The 24,070-nt window shown below is 45.8% G+C and overlaps 1 protein-coding gene across 1 annotated transcript in view; it reads right to left on the bottom strand.

Moving 5' to 3' along the window:
- Positions 1 to 24,070, bottom strand: part of CAMTA1 (calmodulin binding transcription activator 1) — a 2,140,984-nt gene that overhangs the window by 1,461,166 nt on the left and 655,748 nt on the right. Inside the window, exon 4 of the mRNA XM_030186102.1 lies at positions 16,097 to 16,232. Within this exon, the coding sequence (XP_030041962.1) occupies positions 16,097 to 16,232 (136 nt within the window). The remainder of the gene's footprint in view (positions 1 to 16,096; positions 16,233 to 24,070) is intronic.

Raw genomic sequence — 24,070 nt, 5'->3', positions numbered from 1 at the left:
TTGAGAGACCATATCGCATGCAGGAGAGACCAAATCACTCGTGGGACAGGGTGGAGTTCTGCCCACCTATCTTGGACCCAGGCCCAACCAAAATTGGGTGTCTGGCTACGCCCCTGTTATAGACACCTAGAAACCAGAGAAAATAATTTTTTCACTCAACAAGCAATCAAACTGGGGAATTTACTGCCTGAGGGTTTGGGGAAGACATCTAGTATAGCTTGAGTGAAAAGGGGTTTGGGCTAACTCTTAGATGACAAGCCCTTGAAGTGTTGGGGAAGTTCCCCTTTCCCTGGAATAGATCTTCATGGCAGATTCTGTTGCTAGCCTACAACTAATTTTAGTGGCCATTCTGTAATGTGTTGCTCAAAGGGTACACTTATCCCCTGATTCTGTAAAGATTGCTAAGAACTGCATGTGCAAATTTAGGTGTGTTCCCGATTTGCGTGCACAATTTAATAGAAGAAACCAATTAGAGCTGATAATTGCCTTAACAAGCACTTATTGGCACTAATTAGATTTAATTGGGACCAACGTGCATAAAGTTAGCTGCGGGATCCGTTCCTAAAATTTACGCACAACATAAAAAAAAGAGGTGCAGAAACGGGAGGGTCATGGGCATTTGGGGGTGGAATGGGGGGTGTGACTGACATGTGCGTAATTACAGAAGTGCTCTGTATGTAAATTTAGGCAGGGGCATTTGCACCATGTTGTCGCTGGTGCAAACAAACGGTGGTGCCTAAATTTACATGTGACTTTCCATTTTAGCACGTAGTCTATAAACTGCGTTTAACTTTAGGTGCGGCTTAAGCGGGTTTAAGCGGGTTCTTTCAGCGCCAATTTACACCTTAGCACCAATTCTGTAATGGCTTTGGGGTACACTAACGTTAATCCACTTTTGGAACGCCTAAGGGTAGGTGCGGTCACTTGCACCATGTCAATGGCAGGAACAAGTGGGTGAGCATAAGTGGAATATGAAATTTGTGGCGTTCTATAAGTTGGCAAACTTCAGGGTCCATTTACCAAGCTGCAGTAAAAAGGGCCCTGCGCTAGCGCGGAAGCCATTTTTGCCATGCGCTAGGGCCCTTTTTACCGTAGCGGGTAAAAAGCCCCTAAAAAAGACTGGGAGGTGTATTTTCAAAGCACTTAGCCTTCCAAAGTTCCATAGGTTTCTATGGAACTTTGGAAGGCTAAGTGCTTTGAAAATACGCCTGTCGGTCACGCGGTAAGATTATTCTTAGCGTGTGGCCATACGGGCAGGAGTACTTTCCGCCATCCACTGAGGTGGCGGAAAGGGCTCCAGCGGTAACCGAGGAGCGCGGTGCTGCCCAATTGCTGCTGGGTTAGCGCCACACTAGAAATTACGGAAATATTTTCCGTAGCATTGGAAATGGCATGTGCTCAAGATGAAACTTCCGGCGATAGTTCCAGGTTGCCACGCGGCAACCCTTTAGTAAAAGGGCCCCCTTCTCTAGGTGATATGCCCATGACGTGCTCATGTTCCTCCCGTGTTAACAACCATTTTACAGTTCCATGCTATCCCCCAAATTTTGTATAGATCACTCAAAGTTGAGAGCATAGTTTTGGGCACAGGTAGTGGATACGCACATAAAGTAATTGGCTACATTAGTGATAAGAATCAATAATTAGCATTGCACGTGGATCTGGTCTGCACCCCTATTCTATAACTTGCATGCCTAATTCATGTTGTGCACAATTCCAAAGGGGGCATCACCAAGGGAGCATCATAGGCATTCCCAAGATTTAGGCATGGAGTTATTGATACTTCCATTTCCATACCTAACTGGCAATAGTTAGGAACGAGGATTTACACCAGCCTTTGGCAGCTGCAAAAATGACTTAAGCCAGTATTCTGCAAAAACAGTTCCATGTGGAACTGCTTTTATAGAATTTGCGTTTAACGTGCATCATTCCAGTTCCCAACTTTGTATGCCCTATACCGAATTCCTCTCTATGGGGTCGTTTTACTAAGCTGCAGTAAAAAGTGGCCTGCGGTAGTGTGGACACGTGTTTCTTGGCATGCACTGGGTCTTTCTTTTTTTCCCTGTGGCTGAGAAAAAAAGGCTTTTTTTTTAATGGGGGCAATACATGGCCATATGCTAGAATTTCCTTACCTCCACCCACTGACCTAGTGGTAAGGGCTCACGCACTACATGCGCGGTTCTCATGCAGCGCGTACCAGTGTGGCCGTGCTGCTGATTACCACTGGGAACACCCCCTGTGATAGCAAATAGAAAAATATTTTCTACCACTGGTGGATGCGCTAATCAGGCGGTAATGTTGATTTGGCGTGCACTACACCCCTGATAGCCCTACCGCCGCTTTGTAAAGGGGCCCTTATGTGACTTAGTCGCACTTTTTATAGAATAGCGCGTGCATAAATCCAACTTCGTGACATCACTCATGCACAGAGGTGTGCCTATTTATTTGAAATAAGCCAATTAGCACTAATTGAGATCTTAACATGCAATTATCAGTGCTAATTGGATTTCATTAAAAATTACACATGTGCATTTAAGCGTGGGATCCATGCATAAATTTTACACATAGTTCCAAAAAGGGGGCACGGCCATGGGAGCGGTCATAGGCGGAGTGGGGACATGCTGAAAATTTATGCGGGTTGTTATAAAATAACGGGGATCTGCGCCTAATTTAGGCATGGCGCTTTACACCAAGTTTTCGTTAGTGTAAATGGTCACACCTAAATACAGTTGCAGTTTCTGGCGCTCGTCTACAAAATGGCAGCTAACTTTAAGCACCGTTGATAGTAAAGTATAAAACATATTACGCATCCAACTTCTCCGTTATAGGCAGCCAACTCTGGAACGCCTTTACCAAGATCCATCCGATTAGTCAATGACCATCTACCCTTCCAGAAGCTGCTGAAAACTTACCACTTCAAGCAAGCCTACACAAATGACCTGACTTAAACTATGAGTCCTTCTGCGCTACACGGATCAGACTATAAAGACAGAACCTAGAATATGCTCCCCTATTTATCCTTTCTAATTATATCCCTCTTCCTACCTCTCCTTATTCAATCTCCCATATTAAGCAACACGCTAATCCCATAACACACCCTCCTCCCACTCCCCTACCTCTACCATTTTCCTTCCTTGCCCATCTTACCTACCTACATCTAAACGAACGCCTCTTTATTCATTACTAGTAAAAAAAAAAGGCCCGTTTCTGACACAAATGAAATGGGCGCTAGCAAGGTTTTCCTCGGAGTGTGTATGTTTGAGAGAGTGTATGTGAGGAGTGACTGTGTGTGAGAGAGAGAGTGAATGTGCGAGTGTGTGTGTGTGAGAGAGAGAGAGAGAGAGTGAGTCTGGGTGCGAGTGTGACTGTGAGAGAGAGAGTGTGTGTGTGAGAATGAGAATGTGTGCAAGTGTGTATGTGAGACACAGTGTGTGAGAGAGAGAGAGTGTGTGTTTCAAACAGATGCAGTGTGTGCGAGAGAGAGAGTGTGTGTGAGACACAGACTCTCTGTGAGACTGAGTGAATGAGACCAAGAGAGTGTGTGAGTGACTGTGTGACACAGAGAGTGAATGTGATACAGTGTGAGACATAGAGTGTGTGAGAGACAGCGTGTGAGAGAGAAAGACATTGACTGTGAGAGAAAGAGAGTGTGTGTGAGAGAGAAAGAGAGAGCGTGTGTGTGACAGAGATATCTCCCCCCCCCCTCTGATGTCAGGCCCCCCCTCTCTCTCTCTGGTGTCTGAGCGTTACTGTGCAGGACACTGAGCTCTGGCTGTGCTTCAAGGAACTGACCAATCCTATTTAATAGAATGCACCTCCAACATTCTGAAGCCGAGAAACCTCGTGTGGTTGGTCACTTCTGCTTGTGACGAACCAGGAAGTACGTGATGTCAATTCAGGAGATGGATACAGAGAGCAGGAATGCCTCAGCCATGCAGTCAGCTTCAGAATGTTGAAGGTGCGTTTTATTATATAGGATAGGATGATGCAGTTGTAACCATTCTATGCTACTTGTAAACCTGATGTACTATGTAAGCCGCATTGAACCTGCTAATGAGTGGGAAAGTGCGGAGTATAAGCGTTACAAATAAATAAATAATAAATAAATAATACAGCTTAGCACTTTTTTTTTGGGTGTCGATTTTTTTTAGGTGCCGTCTATGCCTTTCACATTCTTGTAATACAAATTTGTGAAACGTTGAGATTTAAAGATAACCTCCCGATGATTTCTTTTTCTCTCCTTCCCATCCCCCGAAACAGGCTTACTACAGAGCAAAAAAGGCTTCTGTAAGCACACAGCTCAAATGAATACTGCCAGACTGACAGCTTATTCCCAAACATGCCGTATTTGTTTTGTGTCTACACAAAGATGATCTTAAGTGATGCACAAAGTCTAATCAGGATAATAACTTTGCAGCAGAACGGTACCAAAACTCAAATGGCAAGGATGACTTATGAATATAGTATTGCAAAGGATAAATGTTCTGCTGTTGCCAAAATCTCCCTAATGGCTCCTATAATCTCCATGAAACACTTGCTCATTGTCCCTTGAATTCATTTTCAGGTATTTAAACAATACAGCCGGAGAATATATGGTTTCATGCGTTAATCTGCATACAGCTTGCAAACTGAGTCAGCACAAGCTTCTGACAGCTCAACGTGGAAGTTCACCTATACCAGTGTTTTCCAAGTCTGGTCCTGGAGTACCTCTTGCCAGTCAGATTTTCAGGATGTCCACAATGAATGTGCATGAAAGGGATTTGCATATAATGGAGGCAGTATATGCAGTGGTGTAGCAAGGGCGGGGCGGTGGGGGCGGTCCGCCCCGGGTTCACGCTGCCGTAGAGGTGCAGAGAGCAGCAGCACGCCTGTCGGCTCTGCTGGTTCCCTGCTCCCTGGAGCCGACAGGCGCGCGGCTGCTCTCTGCACCCTCCAGCAGCCATGAATGCACCCGGAGGGGGGGGCTTGATACGCCGGGGAGGGGGTGTCATTGCGCCGGGGGGGGGGGGGGCTTGATGCGCCGGGGAGGGGGGGGTCATTGAGCCGGCGGGGGGTTGTCGTGCTGCACCCTGGGGGGACGGATATCGCTGCACCTGGGGGGGTGCGCCGCGGCGATCCACCCCGGGTGGCAGCCGACCTAGGATCGCCACTGAGTATATGCAAATCAAGCTGATGCATATTCATTGTGGATATCCTAAAAACCTAACTGGCAAGGGGGTACTCCAGGACTGGACTTGGGAAGCGCTGACCTACACCACTCAAAGAGGCTTTTTCCACATCCTGCGCCAATGGCAAAATCCTTTTCAGGGTAGTGGCCCCAGATCTTATTGCCAATAAAATGATCTGTTAAATCTGCTCGGCCCAAATACACCTCTACGGAAGTCCAAAGAAAAAACAAAGGAGTAGAGAACTCAACACGAGTTCCAACCTAGGAAGTGTTGAACAAAATACTTTATTGGCACCAAATATAGACCCGACACAGGGCCATGTTTCGGCAGGACAAACCTGCCTGCCTCAGGGGTCCAAATATACACTGTTGGTAAGGTAAATTAAGTTATTGGTGCCTGAAACAAGGTGGTCCAGATGTAATGATATAAGATAAAATCACACAAATGTGTAATTGCTCATGCAAAGATGTCTTGGCGCCAAAACTGTCACCATTGCAGTGTCAACCTGTGAAATAAACCATTGAGGCAAGGCATTCCTAAAACAAATATTCTAAGCATTGCTCTCTATAGTCTTTCTAGCCTAGGAACTGTATTGCAGTAAATAGAAATCATTTGAGAAAGCAGTCAAAGAAGGAAAAGACCAACGCAGAAGATGGACATATCATCTTAATTGGTTTAGGGCAGAAAAATGCTACAGTCAAGTTGCCATGGTTGACTGTCTAAAATTTGTTTTGGAAACAACAGTAAAACTGACTCTGTACAAACTTTGAAAGAAAAGTAAGTCCTTTCCTCTGACTTGAACCTATGGACAGTGGCATACCAAGGGGGTGCGGTGGGGTCGGTCCGCCCCGGGTGCACGCCGCTGGGGGGGGTGCCGCGGCGCGCGCCTGTTGCCCTGTCTCAGTCCGAGAAAGTTCGCAATTCGCATGTGTTTACTGCTCCCCTCTGTCCGGGGCAGACTCAGAGGGAGCAGTGAACACAGTCGAATTGCGAACTCTCTCAGAGACAGGGCAACAGGTGCGCGCCGCGGCACCCCCCCCCCCCCAGCGGTGTGCACCCGGGGGGGGGGTGTCATTTCGCCAGTGGGGGTCACGCTGCACCCAGGGGGTGGGCGCATCGGCGATCCGCCCCGGGTGTCAGCTAGGGTCGGAACGCCACTGCCTATGGATGACTTCAAACTGAAGGACCTAATATCTTAAAACTCTGAATGTCTCTGACACCGCTTGAACGTCTAGGATTCGATTCAATAAATGGTGCCCAAATTTGGGTGAACCAGAAAGCAGAAAACAGGAGAAGACTAAGCAAACAATGGAACAGAAAAAGTGTGAAACAGTACTTTTATTTGAATACCCTTGTAGACCTTTTCCCTCAAACCTACCCTCTTGCTTGCCTCGGGCAATTACGTCTGCTCTACCAGTTCTGGAATTCAAGAGGGGAGCTGAATGACCTGCAGTCTGTACTCTCCAATGGCACTAGCCACGGGTCAGCTGGCACCATTTTGAAATACGGAACTGGTAAGAAAGGAGTGGCTGGATCTCACTCCTGCCCTCCGACACCTCTACAAGCAGGTAAGTAAGTAACCTGTGAGGAATTTAAAGGGTTCCCAGGGGGTACTTTTTAATAAAATGTCGTGGTGCAGTTTTAGTGTGCATTACTATAAAACAATGGGACAAAAATGTAAACAAAAGAAAGTGAACCCCTCCCCTCTTGCTAACAAAATAAAAATGGAGCAAAATGAAAAACAAAATTTCCACCCTGTATTGCTCTCTAGCCTAGCAGTTCTCCATTACTCTAACCCTTCTGATTCATGGCTCCAGAAAGAATATCCATCAGTTGTGTATGCCAGGGTCGTTTGGTCATACCGTTAATGGAGGTGTACAGAGGTCATTCTGTTTCTGTTTATGACTTTATTATTTGTAGCTCGCCTTCGTCTAAGGCGGGTAACAAAGCAACATGCACAGTTAAGAATACGTTCAACAACTAAGACAAGCACAAGACGGTTCCGCTGTAACGGCACCCCACCCCCAAGACAGCAAGTTTTTGGTCAAAGGCCATTAAGAGGCCGCACAAAGAATGAACAGATCTAGATCAGCAGATACAGAGGCTCATTTTCAAAGCACTTAGCCAGGTTACCGTGTACCTTTGTAACAGTGGCGTAGCCAAGGGTGGGCTTGGGTGGGCCCAGGCCCACCCACTTTGAGTTCAGGCCCACCCAGTAGCAGCATACCTATGATGTGGCTGGCAGGGATCCCCAAGCCCCACCAGCCAAAAACTCCCAACAACTGTCCCTCCTGCATACCTTGTAAGTAGCAGATCTTCGCCTGCAGTGAGCAGTGACATAGATACTGCTCGCACCGGCCCCACAGCCTTCCCTCTGATGTATTTCTGCCTAAGCGGAAACAGGAAGCTGCATCAGAGGGAAGGGTGTGGGGTCAACATGAGCAGTGTGTATTAGTTGCTGCTCGCTGCTGATGAAAATCTGCTATTTAAAAGGTATACGGGAGAGGGGGGATGTTTGAGAGACCATATGGTATGCAGGCGAGAGGAGAGACCAAATCACCTGTGGGACGGGGCGAGGTTCTTCTGCCCACCCATCTTGGGCCCAGGCCCACCCAAAATTGAGTGTCTGGCTACGCCCCTGCTTTGTAAGTCTAAGTGCTTTGAAAATACGCCTCATTGTCACCTTCACCACTTTACCTAGTACAGTACATCCACCTTATTGCTCCCCTCCCAGAGACGGATGGGCAATTCCCTTGTGGACTGTCACTCAAGCAGCACTTCTAGGGCAGTCCTAGAAGTCTGATCATATTCTATTTGTCACTTTCATATCCTGCTTCCCACAAACACCATCAAAGTGGTTACAATTATGTCCCATCTGAAACTCAAGGGATTAGAGGTACTCACAGCCAGTGACCTCCCGCGCCATTAAGGGAACTCCAATAGGAAGCCAACGCTGTCACTGAGCTAAAAAAATGTTACAGTCGGAGGCCGTAAAAGTTTTCCTGATGATGAATTTTATCCTTCTTTTCCCCAGCCCCTTGGAAGTTCAGGAATACCTGGGCTGGACTGAAGCCTGTTTAATATAATTGCCGTTCAGCGGTTTGAGAGATTAACACTTGGGTGCCTTTTGGTTAGGAGACGAATGTGCATTGATTGCTTAGAAGGAATGAATTAAAGAGGCTTAGGCAAGGACATCACAAGGAGGCCTTGAAATGCCATCCAGTCTTTTTTGTTTTTTTAATCTGAGTGCTTTGTAGGCACAAGCCTGGCAAGGAAACTGGCTTTTGCAAAAAAAAGTGAGGCAGGACAAGAGGTGGGGGAGGGGGAAGATGCTTCACTGAAGAGTTTTCCTTGTTTTCAGCCTCTTGCCCTGTTGTCTGGAGCTGCGGTGGACAGGAGCTGGGAGAGGTGACTGGATGGAGAAAAAGCGCTGCAGTGAAGGCTTGCTTTTTCAGACTACCTACAAACACCATGCACCAGAAATGTAACTGACCCGGCTGGCAGTGACTTTTAAGTGAGGTAAGTGCAGATCCCATTTACAAAAAGGAAAAACTGGGTTAGAAAACAAACCAGATGTGAAGGAAAAAGTACACTTAGAGGCCTATTTTCAAAGCACTTAGGCTTGCAAAGTTACATTGAGGTGTATTTTCAAAGCACTTACAAAGCTCCATAGTATTGTAACCTATGGAACTTTGTAAGTCTAAGGCCCTGATGCTCAGAAGCAACTGCGGGCGCTTGAGACCGTTAGCGCCAGACTAGCGCCTGCATTTGCTAGTGCTAAAAGTGCTGGCAAGCACATAAACTAACGAGCTCTGAGCACAATGAGCATGCCAATGCATGCCTATGAGGGTCCGGGCCTCCAAGGGTGACCCGGCGCCGCAGTCCCTTCCACCCGCCCCCCTCCGTCCACCACCGGGCTGGGCCCCCCTGAATTCAAATCATAGCACCTCACCTCGACCTCACTCTCTGTGAAAGAAGCACAGCAGCGGCAGTCTGCAGATCGCCTCCCTTCGGGCCTTCCCTCCCTCGTCTGACGTAACTTGCGCGATGGTGGGACACAGGGAGGGAAAGCCCGAAGGGAGGCGATCTGCAGACTGCCGCCTCTGTGCTTCTTTCACACAGAGCGAGGTTGAGGTGAGGCGCTATGATTTAAATTCAGGAGGGCCAGGCCCGGTGGTGGACAGAGGGGGGCGGGTGGAGGGGAGATGGCGGCAATGACAACGACCTCGGGGGGCGGCGGGGGTGGGGCCCCATGGACAGCCTTGCCCCGGGCCCGGCCCAGTCTCTCGGCGGCCCTGGTGCTACGGGAAGTCTTAACACAGAAACAGTAAGGGGCTTCAGACCAGGAGTGAGGCATTTACAGAAGTGAGTGTGAGGATCTCAAGACTGGAACAGCAGAGGTGCTGAAGGGCAGGGGTGACGTGCGTGGAAAAGAGTTAAGGAGCTGTGCAGAGGAGGGAGCGGGGAGCAAGTAGCAAATGAGCTAACATAAGTGCCTACAGTTTTGAGATAAATGTGGATTTATGCTATAATGGCAGTTATGCACATTATTGTCATTCTAGAATATACAGTTAGGGCCAGATTCTATATATAGCGCCTTAAAAACTCCACGCGGAATAAATTTCTACCTAAGTGTATTCTGTAAGTGGTGCCTATATTTAGGCGCCGTACACAGAATATGCTTAGTTGATGTTACAGTGCTTAAAATTGCGCGCATCCATTTACACCAAAGGAAAATGTGGCGCCAATGACAGCGCATAGATTTAGGTGCATGGGGGGCGTATTCTATAACAGTGCGAGTAAATTTTGGAATGTCCACGAAACGCTCATTTCCCTGGCCATAACCATGCCCATTTTTGGCTGCCCACAAAATTTAGGCGCAGCGCATTACAGAGTATGCTTAGTGCGTTGAGTGTGTAAATTCTAATTAGCGCCAATTAGTGCTCATTAGCTGATTAGCTTAAGCCAGTTAAGTTACGTGCATTGTTATAGAATACGCTTCGATTTCAGCGTGGAACATTAGGCACGCTATATAGAATCTGGGAGTTAGCATACCTACTTTATACGCCTAACTTCCGGCGACCTTTTGACAATTAGCTTCCTACAGTATGAATTTCAAGCAGTATTAAATCATTTTCATCAGGATAAGATATTGTTCCTCTATGCAATAAAAATAAAAGAAAGCTATGCCTCTCTGGTTGCAGCTGAAACACAAAACAATAAAATCTAGTCGATGCAGCTTTTATGGAGAGAGTACAAAATTACCCCCAGATTCTATAGCTGGTGCTTTGAGTTGCACGCGCAACTTTATTGAATAATGAGCCAATGAGTGCTAATTGGCATTCTATCAAGCAATTGTTAGCACTAATTGGATTTAATTAGCAATTACACGGGTAAATTTGGCCGCCGGATCCGTGCCTAAATTTTATGTGCGAGTTCAAAAAGGCAGCATGGAAACGGGAGAGATATGGGTGGATCGGGGGCATTTCCAGAATTTATGTGCGTTGTTATAGAATGACGGGGATATGCAACTAGTGTAGGCGTGTACGTTTGCACCATGCTTCAGTTGGTGCAAATAGCCGCACCTACAGTTAGGGCGCAATTTCCCCGAGCGTAAGCTCTATTCTAAAAACGGCACCTAACTTTAAGCACCATATCTAGAACTTAATGTGCAAATTAAAAAAACCAAATGGCCTAAAACTTTAGCCCAAAAGAACAATCCGTTGAACTTAACAGTTTGCTATGCTCAGATCTATTCATCCTCAGCTAAAATGCCAGACGTTCAGTATGAAAATAATATATATATTTATAGATATACATGCACACATTTCTTTTTCCAGGGTAACTGGTTATACTGCACCCCTTGATATAACAAGATCACATGATCTCCAAGTAATACCTAGACTGTCTGGTAGACTGGTTCACACAGTAGAGCAGAGAAGTAATGTGATTCAGTGGTAGCAAGATAATAAGATAGGGTAACCCCTGGACAATTTGAAAGCAGCATTTTTACATTTGCACAGCCAGAATTCAATCTTCTCACATACAGAACACATATAACATCAAACGGAAAGTTTCCTCTTGCGATTGTTTCTCCATGAAAAATTTGCACAGCTAAGAAATGAAACACTTTTCATGTTGTGTAGCAATTACAGAAACGAACAGAATATGATTATCAACACCCTGTTATTACATTTCAATATTCTATCGAAAATTTGCCTGCATATTATTTTAAGTGATTGCTTTCACATGAATTTGCATATCATCGCTCTAGCCGGTATCGCTTTGCTCTGAAATAGGTTTCTAAGGTCATTTCCTTTTGCATTGTAGCGCTTTCTTGACCATGTCTATGGAAGCTTTGCTGCTCTTAGATTCGGCCTCTGTCAGTTTGCTTCCCTGAGCAAAGCTACAGCCAACCACAATGCCACATGTGAGGCAAGCACAACTCTAATTCCTCTAAGTGTATAAACTCAGTTGTTGTGTTCCCTCACTTCATCTGAGCACCGCAAACAAAAATGATGAAATTTGTCCTTTGAGGGCATAAAGAAAATGTGCATCGTTTACATAATGTAGTCGATAGAAGAGCAGAGGGTGACAAACTGACTCCAAGCCTGGGAGACGATATGCAAAAATCCTTTATTCAGTAGCACCAGATGAATGACCCGACACGGGTCCGTGTTTCGGCAGGTGTAACCGCCTGCTTCAGTATATGTCCTGGTGCAATTGATGAGGGGAAATACCTTGTGGCTGCGTTTGGAGTTCTGTTTCAAGACTGCATACAGAGTATACAGCAAAGAAAAACCACCCCAAAGGGGTGGGGGTACACTGGTTCCTAAGCAAAAGGTTTTTGAAGCAAGAAGTAGGAAAGGTAGGCTCTTCTAAAAACCGGAGGAGACGTCTATAAAGAATCAATTCTTTATTGCAAGGGAAGTGGCAACGACTCAACACAGCTGTGTTTCGGCGCGAGCTCGCGCCTTCTTCAGGAGTCTAAAGCATAAGATTTATGTGTAAATCATTTTCATTGATGATGAAAGACAAAAACAATACGTAACAAAGTCAACTGGAACAATTGTCATCATCACATTTTCTGCTCATGGCACCCCCTCCATCCCCTCCCTCCTCAACTCATATCACGCATTCATTCTGATTGGGTATATATTACAGTGCAACACATCTTGTGAACAGACAAAATACCCTACATTCAAGAAAGCATAGGCAGACTTAATGTTACAACATCATCTTCTATTCAACTCCTGCCAACGTGGTCCTAATGGCTTTATTCCCCTCCTCCCCCACGCCCACCTACCCACCCTACCCATTCCCCACCCTCCCTCCCATCTGTCTCTGTTTTGAGTGAGTTAGCAATTTAGAATATAACTTCGCCCCTTCACGGGAAGGGTAACCCAAAAGGGTTCCCACTGATTCTTAAACCGGGCTCCAGGAGTACTATCCATATTCTTTACCTCGCATCTGTCCATCTTCATTTGACCAAGCATTTGCATTCTCCAACACTGCATGGCGGGGCCCGAAGAGAAGAGCCAAAACTTTAAAATAGTCACTATTCCCGAAAATATAGCGATCTCTATAAACCCCTTAAATCCTGCCGGGGAAGCCGACGTGTATTTATATCTGTAAACATAAGATTTAGAAAAACACAAAAACAATCTTATGTTTTAGACTCCTGAAGGAGGCGCGAGCTAGCGCCCAAACACAGCTGTGTTGAGTCGTTGTCACTTCGCTTGCAATAAAGAATTGATTCTTTATTGACGTCTCCTCCGGTTTTTAGAAGAGCCTACCTTTCCTACTTCTTGCTTCTACAGAGTATACAGTCCAGATTTTGTGTATAAGATATTTCCCTCAGGACATATACTGTTACCTTACACAGGAGTTACTCTGTTGACCCCTGAAGCAGGAGGTTGCATCCGCCAAAACACAGACCCCTGTCGGGGTCATTCATCTGGTGCTCCTGAATAAAGGATTTTTGCATATCATCTCCCAGGCTTGGAGTCAGTTTGTCACCCTCTGTCCTTGTGTTCACTCCTTTGACATTCCCTGGAGGGGGGGGGGGGGCTTCTGTTTCCTGCCCTTTGGCACCTTCATTTACATAATGTTCATATAAACCAAGACACTGTTTCTCTCTCACTATGCAAATGCCTCTATTGGAACATGAGAAATAACGGCATCTTAAAAACTCAAACTAACAAGCTACTGAATTTCCTCTGAACAAATACGTTCGCTTTACTTATCTCCCACACAACTGGAAAATTGCATTTTCTTCTTGCGAAGGGTAATAAAGATACAACCTTCATCCCAGCTGCTAGAACAAACCGATACAAAATGGCTAGCAAAACCAGTGTTACCCACGTTGGGTTTTCACAAATGGATATCAAACTATGAAATCACAGCTGTGTGACAGCTGTTTTGCTACCTGGATAACAGGTCACACAACGATGTGGTTTTTATTTTGTCCTTTCAGAATTAACATTCCATATTGCGAGATATAGAAAGAAGCAGAAAGGGCTGTAGTATTTTCACACTGGAGGGGCATCTGATTACACCTGGTCTTTGCTGTCTGACATAGAATGTCTTTCAAAGCTTCAGAGACAGAATGACATTTCATGACCATTATGAAAATGCAAAAGCAAACCCATAGACGCAATACAGGCAAGGCTGCCAAGAGACTGAGCTGGGCCCCAGCGCAGGGCTGTTGCCCTCCCCCCTAGGATCCTCACTGTCACTGCTGCCACCCCCACTCCCCCCCCCCCCCCCCCCCGCCCACAACAACTGTAAATACCTTGGCTGGTGGGGATCCCAAGGCCTCACCAGCAGAAGAATTTTCCTCCAGCAATGCTCTTCTTCACTCTGCTCCATGGCCTACCCCCGTGGCTGCTTTGTCTCTCACATCGCGCATGTTCGATTTCAAAACTGAGCATGCGCGGCCTGAGGGGAAAAGCAGCCGGGGAGGGGGGACCCCCCACCAGCCTGCTGTGTCTGCTTCTCTGGGTCCTCCCCAGCTCTCCAAGGGGGGGGAGGGCGATGCTGGAGTTTTCTCTCTCCTGCTCCTGTCGGGACGCGATCACCCGGGTCCCGTCAGGAGCGGGAGAAAGAGAGGGGCCCCAGCGCCCGTGGAATTTTGCTCCAATCTCGGCGGCCCTGAATACAGGAATGATGTTCAAAGCTGTTTCACTAGGCAGGTGAGGTTCCCGTCTGGTGAAATCCCACTAACCAAGCCAAACCTGGATATTCAGTGACCCATATCTTTGACAGTTCTACTACCATTCAAGCAGATTCTTACTGCACTATCTGGCCTAGTGCTGTGGCAGTTCGGAGGTGGAGTCAGGAGTTATCCGGGCATCGCCGATATTCCGTGATGCACCCGGATAACTATGTGGTTAACCTGGGACAGCAAAAAAGCTGTCCCGAACCGGGTAGCTATCTGTGTACCCAAATATTCAGTGTATAACTCAGCCCTAGCAGCATTTAAAGAAACACTGACCGCTGCTGGCTGAATATGGAACATTTACAAATTTAGCCACACTTACATATTTCAGTATAGAGCAAATATCTTATATAAAGCAGCCAAATAACCCAGGAGGGAGACTTTATGGCCAGTCCTAGTTTTGAACTTATATCCCACGACAGTGTGGTATTTGTCATCTCTGAATCTACCCATTGAAGTCAGTGAATGCTGCTCTCATCATCAATGCTCCCTCAAGTTCACCAACCTCATTCCTGCAAGTAAGGGGGGGGGGGGGTGATGTTTCAATATTATGGTTTCAATCACAGGTAGGTTCTCTGGCATCCTGCAAACCACCAGTTTCATGTGATCTTCGGCATCTGTCCAGGCTACAAGTCCAACCTTATAGACATACCGATCCGGAACATAAACAAATCAGCAAGATCCTACCTTACTACTCTACGCCTCCCTTCATTCAAAGATATCAAATATAAATCAACCCTCGCAACTAGCTTTTACTATATCTGCACTAAAACTTGGAATACACTCCCGAAGGATCTAAAACTGAAAGACAACTATCAAACCTTCCGAAAACACCTAAAGGTCCATCTGCTCAGGAAACACATCCCTGCTGACCCAATCTAACCATCCAGTGGACCAATAGAATCCCACCCATAAATTAGACAGTCTATACAGAAAAAACACAAGCTTACTACGATCAACCTGAGCCAAACATTCAATGCACCAAGCCAAGACTCTCAACCCATACCTCCAACGTACTATGAATCCACAGCCCGCTGACTATGGTACCTTCCTGACCAATGATGTAACCCTACCCAACCATACAGTGTTCTCTGTCAACTCATTTTTCTATAACTCTCCAACTATTATGATGTTCATTCTCGACTCTTATTTTATAACTCTCTAATTTATGGTCAATTAATACACATAGAAGCCCCTACAAACTTACCCTGGCTCACTTCTTCAACAAGAAAGCTCCACAGACTCTCACTGTCTCTACCGAACTGTTAACCGCAGAATAACTTGTAACCGTCACCTTGTTCTATGTAAGCCACATTGAACCTACCAATAGGTGGGAAAATGTGGGATACAAGTACAATAAATACATAAACGTGCCTGTCCCTCACTATTGAAAATGTGATATTGAAACACCACCCCCCCACTGGCAGGAATGAAGATGGAGGACTTCTGCATAGCTTAGATGGAACATTGTCTATCGAGTATCAGGATAAAGTTGCCAGAAATCCAGACTGGCCCAAAATCTCCCTCCTGGGACTGGGTACCTTGGCAGCTCTGTATCTTACAGTGCTAAAATAGGAAGCTTACAGAGTTTTCTACAAGAACCTCGTTTCTCTCCCCAACTGACACAGGTGCAAATGATATTTTTTTGATTGGCAACGAAGGAGGTCACACATTAAAACAGAAGAAAAATAATCACTGTCTTCCCTACCTCCACTCCCTGAACCTTCAGTTTCATGTGATCTTCTCGTGTTGTTTTCCCATCTTTCCTCTTTTTCCAGCAGTATCCATCCTTCCTGTATTTCACCTTCTTCCTGTTATAGAGGATCATAGAACCATTCTGTGGCCTGAAACCAAAATGGAAGCTGAGTTTACTGAAACAGGACAAAAAAAACAAACAAACCCCAAAACAAAGAAGTATAAAAGAAGACATGGAGAACCAGCAAGCGTCAGTAAGAGGGCCGGCCCAACCAGGGGTTATTAATAGGAGGTTGCTCTTCTGAAGGGTGGCACAGTACAGAAGCAGTTACAAACTCAAAGAGCCACCAGCACATTCTCTGAAATGCAAGGAGAGCAGATATATATATATATATATATATAAAGGATTTAAAAGTTACCACCAGGTTAGCACAGCAGCCCTTATCGTCATAGGTAAGGATGTATTACTGAAAGTTCTTTTGACTTCCTTGGTAATGAGGGTTTTCCAAGTGATCACAAGACAGGGGCGGACTGAGGGTGGTCTCGGCCCCCCGACCGGCCGTTGCCCAACACCCCCCCCCCACCACGCCTGCCACCACAGCTGACGCCTCTGCTGCCCTGGTCCAAGCTGAGGGGTCCTGGTGGTCTCTGTGTGGGGGGGGGGGGAATGCTCTTTCCTGCCCACTGTGCTGCCGTCATATTTTCAAAATGGTGGCTGAGACTTCCCGTGGTAGTTTCACGGGTCTTGACAGTCTCGCAAGACTTCTGCAGGGAGTCTCGGCCACCATTTTTAAAGTACAGTGGTGCGGGGGGGGGGGGGGGGAGAATAGCGGCAGCCCAGTGGGTCGGGCAGGAAAGAACATATTCCCCCCCCCCCTGCTGAGACCACTAGTACAGCAGCAGTGTGCCGGGCATCCGAGCAGAGCGTCTGGGCCCTCGGGTACTGCCCGGTTGCCCAAATGGGCAGTGCGCCCCGTCACAAGATCTAAATTCTAATCTCTTGTCTCCCAGGAGTTTTGACCCAGTTTGCTTGTCACAAGAAGTATGGAAAGCATATGAGAGCAGTGTGTGTGGTGGTGGGGGGGTGGGGAAGGAATTCTCTAAATGCAGCTCACTTTTCGGCACTGGAAAAAATCAGCACTAATGCTATAAAGGGTGCACGCCCTTTGTAGAATCGCATTTAGCGCCAATTTCCGCATCTAACTTTTTGGTGACAGACTTACGCTTGCTGATACCTGGTGTAAATGATGGCATCCAAGTTAGGCATGCTTAGGCAGTATTCTGTAACAACGTGCATATCGTTTTGGAAAGTCTCTGACAAACCCATGCCCTCCCATGGCCATGCCTCCTTTTGAGGCCACAAATGGGCGCACACTGGTTTCAATTTTAGCACACATCCATTTTCTGGGGCCTTAAAAAAAAAGTCCGTTTTCCTAGACACGGAAAAAAATGGTCAACGCACCCCCCAAAAGACGTGCTCACATTACCGCAGGCCACTTTTTAATGTGGCTTAGTAAAAGGGCCCCTTAGGAGTATGTTTACTAAGGCGTTAGCGTTTTTAACACGCCTATAAAGTTAAGGTGTTAAACGCTAATGCGCCAATACATTCCTATAGGCTCGTTAGCATTTGGCGTGCACCAAATTCTGAATTTTTAAAAAAGTTTTTAAATTTATTTTTTGCTACATTTGTACCCCGCGCTTTCCCACTCATGGCAGGCTCAATGCGGCTTACATGGGCCAATGGAGGGTTAAGTAACTTGCCCAGAGTCACAAGGAGCTGCCTGTGCCTGAAGTGGGAATCGAACTCAGTTCCTCAGGACCAAAGTCCACCACCCTAACCACTAGGCCACTCCTCCTGGGCACGCAGTAGCCAAATGGTAATACCAGTTTGGTATGTGCTAGACGCATGTAGTCCCCTAAGTCTGTACCCGAGGCAATGGAGGGTTAAGTGACTTGCCCAGGATCCCAAGGAGCAACAGTGGGATTTGAACCAGCCACCTCTGGATTACAAGACCGGTGCTCTAACCACTAGGCCACTCGTCCACTAGCAACATTCCATGTAGAATCTCAAATATTTATTTATTTAGATTTTGCTCACATCTTTTTCAGTAGTAGCTCAAGGTGTGTTACATTCAGGTACTCTGGATATTTCTCTGTCCCAGGAGGGCTCACAATCTAAGTTAGTACCTGAGGCAATGGAGGGTTAAGTGACTTGACCAAGATCACAAGGAGCAGCAGTGGGATTTGAACCGGCCACCTCTGGATGTCAAGACCAGTGCTCTAACCACTAGGTTACTCCTCCACTTTATGGAGGAATGGATAAATGAATGGGTGGAAAAATCCAATATAATAGTCAAGATCAAGAAAGCAATGTTTGCTCGCCTGTTTTCAAAGTGAATTATGTGGGGTAATTCTTTGAAATCGGGGCTGAGCTGGAGCAGAGGTGCACCGTTGGGAGGTTTTGCTGCTACTGTGGGTAGTGAAAAGGCCTCGTGAAGCTCCGCTGGGTCACATGCGCCTACATGGTCGCATGAATGCACATGCGCACGCAAGGACGGGGAGAGGAAAGTCAACTGGCATTTGCATGCATGTACAGTGGGGGAAATAAGTATTTGATCCCTTGCTGATTTTGTAAGTGTGCCCACTGACAAAGACATGAGCAGCCCATAATTGAAGGGTAGGTTATTGGTAACAGTGAGAGATAGCACATCACAAATTAAATCCGGAAAATCACATTGTGGAAAGTATATGAATTTATTTGCATTCTGCAGAGGGAAATAAGTATTTGATCCCCCACCAACCAGTAAGAGATCTGGCCCCTACAGACCAGGTAGATGCTCCAAATCAACTCGTTACCTGCATGACAGACAGCTGTCGGCAATGGTCACCTGTATGAAAGACACCTGTCCACAGACTCAGTGAATCAGTCAGACTCTAACCTCTACAAAATGGCCAAGAGCAAGGAGCTGTCTAAGGATGTCAGGGACAAGATCATACACCTGCACAAGGCTGGAATGGGCTACAAAACCATCAGTAAGACGCTGGGCGAGAAGGAGACAACTGTTGGTGCCATAGTAAGAAAATGGAAGAAGTACAAAATGACTGTCAATCGACAAAGATCTGGGGCTCCACGCAAAATCTCACCTCGTGGGGTATCCTTGATCATGAGGAAGGTTAGAAATCAGCCTACAACTACAAGGGGGGAACTTGTCAATGATCTCAAGGCAGCTGGGACCACTGTCACCACGAAAACCATTGGTAACACATTACGACATAACGGATTGCAATCCTGCAGTGCCCGCAAGGTCCCCCTGCTCCGGAAGGCACATGTGACGGCCCGTCTGAAGTTTGCCAGTGAACACCTGGATGATGCCGAGAGTGATTGGGAGAAGGTGCTGTGGTCAGATGAGACAAAAATTGAGCTCTTTGGCATGAACTCAACTCGCCGTGTTTGGAGGAAGAGAAATGCTGCCTATGACCCAAAGAACACCGTCCCCACTGTCAAGCATGGAGGTGGAAATGTTATGTTTTGGGGGTGTTTCTCTGCTAAGGGCACAGGACTACTTCACCGCATCAATGGGAGAATGGATGGGGCCATGTACCGTACAATTCTGAGTGACAACCTCCTTCCCTCCGCCAGGGCCTTAAAAATGGGTCGTGGCTGGGTCTTCCAGCACGACAATGACCCAAAACATACAGCCAAGGCAACAAAGGAGTGGCTCAGGAAGAAGCACATTAGGGTCATGGAGTGGCCTAGCCAGTCACCAGACCTTAATCCCATTGAAAACTTATGGAGGGAGCTGAAGCTGCGAGTTGCCAAGCGACAGCCCAGAACTCTTAATGATCTAGAGATGATCTGCAAAGAGGAGTGGACCAAAATTCCTCCTGACATGTGTGCAAACCTCATCATCAACTACAGAAGACGTCTGACCGCTGTGCTTGCCAACAAGGGTTTTGCCACCAAGTATTAGGTCTTGTTTGCCAAAGGGATCAAATACTTATTTCCCTCTGCAGAATGCAAATAAATTCATATACTTTCCACAATGTGATTTTCCGGATTTAATTTGTGATGTGCTATCTCTCACTGTTACCAATAACCTACCCTTCAATTATGGGCTGCTCATGTCTTTGTCAGTGGGCACACTTACAAAATCAGCAAGGGATCAAATACTTATTTCCCCCACTGTATATGCATGTGGGTCAATGCGACCATGCAACCCAGCGGAGCTTCAGGGGGCAGGGGTGGCTGGATATGAGGGCCAGAAAAACTGGACTGCAGAGACCACATGTCGGAGACCACTGGCTTAAGATAATTAAATGTTCTTTAATAGTAATACGTAAGTATGATGACTAAATAAGTACATAAATTTGAGGCATATTTTCAAAGCACTTTGGGAGGCTAAGTGCTTTGAAAATGAGCCTCTAAAGTTTCTCGTTCAAATACAAAGCGGTTGATGAGAAAACAGCAAAACCCCCCCAAAAACTCTAGGGAGTTACTTCTTGGTCTCACCCTGTATATCTTGTTTATTTTCTGTGTCATCTGATTGGTTTATGGTTTAATGGAAATTTATAATATCAAGCATTAGTCTCTTGGCAAAATTAAAGAAATCCTCTGCCCCCAACATAAATATATACGTATTCGATTTCAATATTAATATTTTCATTTTAAATCATCTTAACTTTAGGAAATTACTCAAGACCACCTTATTCAAGAAAGCCTACTCCCAGGATCCAACATAAATCCTAAAGTCCTCCAAAGCAAATACATTAATGGACTATTTTGGCCTCTTTTTCCTTTCCCTTTTCCCTCCTTTCAACTTGTTTTTCTACACTTTCTGCTTATCACAATATATTGTAATCGATTAATAACCGGGTTGGCGATTGCCTTCTCGGTTTAAAGTGAGCCACATTGAGCCTGCAAACATGTGGGAAAAAGTGGGGTATAAATGTGACAAATAAATATAAAGACAAAATTGCCACAGCCTCCCCAAGTCTTAAAGAGCAAATGGTAACACAGCTGATAATATTGCTATGCAATTCATAGATTTAAGTAACAGTGCAGAATAAAGCATCCATAACTTTGCTGACCGCTCAAATACTTCTCTTGACACAGACAAAAAGCGCCACCTTTAACTTTTACACAAATAAAGATATAAATGGCCCAGTCACAAATTTTTATCTTTATTTTCAAGGCTACGCAGAATATTGACCAAAGGTGATACAGAATATTGACTGAACTGACGCTCAGAGAATGTAGGATTTTTTTTTCCGGACATATTGAACTAGGCCGTCAAGGTTTCCAGTTTATTAAGACGATGAATTGTTGACTTAACTGTACAATAAAGAATAGTTTCTGAAAATTGATGGAACTTTGCATCTTTCTACAATACCCATGTTGATCTTAAGGCAGGCACTTGTTTTTGCTTTATAGAACAGGAGTTGTTTTATGGCTTAGTCTACACAGGCACCTTAATTGATCTCTTTCCAGATCTGGAAAACAGCATTAAAAAAAATGGAGAATGGAAACCAGTCAAAGATTCATGTGTTTCCAAACAGCATGTTCTTTGCCAAGCTTTTTTGTTTGTTTTTTTTCTTATAAGGCAACTGTCTGCATCCAAATGAAACAGTTAAGATTGAGTTCTCTCTGCAGGAGGCATTACGAGATTGTAAAGATTTCATAGACCTTGCCTGTGCTGATCGGAATCGACTCTAATGTACTAACAGTTGTTCCTGTCAGAATGAATCTGGAAGGTTTGAACTTCCAGCAGAATATCACTGGAGCAAAACCAAAGTGTAATCGGTACTCTACCACTGATATTGTTCATCTTAACAAACCACGGAACAAATAGATTGGAGACTCTTTTCACTAGGCGTTTTATTGATTTCCCTAATTATGGGGTCCTTTTACTAAGGTGCGCTGCAAAATGGCCCGCGGTGGTATAGGTGCGGGTTTTGGGCACGCTCAGATCCATTTTTCAGCGTGCCTGCCTGGGGCGTAGCCAGACAACAGATTTTGGGTGGGCCTAGGCAAGAAGTGGGTGGGCACCAAAAAAATACCTCAGCTGACGGGAAAACGCTTCTTTCCACTTTGGCAGGTATGCGCTGAAAAATGAACATGCTCAGGTGCCAGTATCATGGAGAGTAACGTTTTCGTTACCATCAGGGGGAAGTCTTCAGCTGGCCGACCTTGGGATCCCCACCACTAAACGTGTGCTACTGTTGGGTGGGCCTGAGCTCTAAATGGGTGGGCCCTGGCCCACCCAGGCCACGCCACTGGTGCCTGCAAAAATGCCTTTTAAAACTTCTTTTTTGCCAAAAATGGACACGCGGCAAAATTTAAATTGCCGCGCATCCGTTTTGGGTCTGAGACCTTATCGCCAGCCATTGACTCAGCGGTAAGGTCTCTCACATTAACTGTGCGGTAATCGCCTACACACGTCAAGTCGGAGTTACCGCCCGAATTTCGCTGCGCGCCAGAGAACAACAATTATTTTCCGGTGCACGCGTAAAAAATGAAATAACCGCACGGGCCACGTGGTAGCCAGGCAGTAACGCCAAATTGGTGCACATAGGCGTCTACGCGGCTTCGTAAAAGGATCCCCATGTCCCCCCTCTACTAAAAAGCCTGAAAACGGAGGCAAAGGGTAAGAGAAACTAACTGTGACGAAAAGTCCAGTTCTGCAGCAACTTCAGCCTTCTCATACTTACACTGCGTGAGACTAATCTGCTTAAAATAGTTTTGGGCTTTAATTACTACTCTTGAGGCAATACAAGCCAGATTTTAACTGCTGCAGACTCCTACAGTGTGGTTAACACCCATGCCTGAATTTACTATCCTTCTCTGAATCAGCACAAATGTGTGTATGCATTTTATATGTATTATCTACCTCTAACTAAATAACCCAAGGCGATTCACAAAAATATAATATACATCGCTCATCCTACCCTACCAAAATAATATGATATGGGAGCTCATTTTAGAAGGACAGAGTGCAATCTACACATGTAAATGGCATATATGTGCAAATGCCAATATTATAATGTTGATGTGTATAATTATAGATGCTGCAGGATGTATAGATTTGAAGGGGATGAGTTCTGGACATGGTTTGTAAAATCGGAATGTACATATATTTTTTTGGATTACCCAAACCATGTCCAGAACTCATCCCCTTCAAATCTATACATCCTGCAGCATCTATAATTATACACATCAACATTATAATATATATATTTTAAATCTCCACTGGCATTTACATCTGCTCCAAGGCATGCCTAAGTGTCAGCTACTACTACTACTATTTAGCATTTCTATAGCGCTACAAGGCGTACGCAGCGCTGCACAAACATAGAAGAAAGACAGTCCCTGCTCAAAGAGCTTACAATCTAATAGACAATAAATAAATAAAGTAAGCAAATCAAATCAATTAATGTGAACGGGAAGGAAGAGAGGAGGGTAGGTGGAGGCGAGTGGTTACAAGTGGTTACGAGTCAAAAGCAATGTTAAAGAGGTGGGCTTTCAGTCTAGATTTAAAGGTGGCCAAGGATGGGGCAAGACGTAGGGGCTCAGGAAGTTTATTCCAGGCGTAGGGTGCAGCGAGACAGAAGGCGCGAAGTCTGGAGTTGGCAGTAGTGGAGAAGGGAACAGATAAGAAGGATTTATCCATGGAGCGGAGTGCACGGGAAGGGGTGTAGGGAAGGACGAGTGTGGAGATATACTGGGGAGCAGCAGAGTGAGTACATTTATAGGTTAGTAGAAGAAGTTTGAACAGGATGCGAAAACGGATAGGGAGCCAGTGAAGGGTCTTGAGGAGAGGAGTAGTATGAGTAAAACGACCCTGGCAGAAGATGAGACGGGCAGCAGAGTTTTGAACCGACTGGAGAGGGGAGAGGTGACTAAGTGGGAGGCCAGCAAGAAGCAGATTGCAGTAGTCTAAACGAGAGGTGACAAGGGTGTGGATGAGGGTTTTGGTAGAGTGCTCGGAAA

Source organism: Microcaecilia unicolor, chromosome 13 (genome assembly GCF_901765095.1).
Source record: "Microcaecilia unicolor chromosome 13, aMicUni1.1, whole genome shotgun sequence".
NCBI lineage: Eukaryota > Metazoa > Chordata > Amphibia > Gymnophiona > Siphonopidae > Microcaecilia > Microcaecilia unicolor.
Note: the sequence above shows the minus strand (reverse complement) of the source record. Positions and strands in the feature narration are given on the sequence as shown.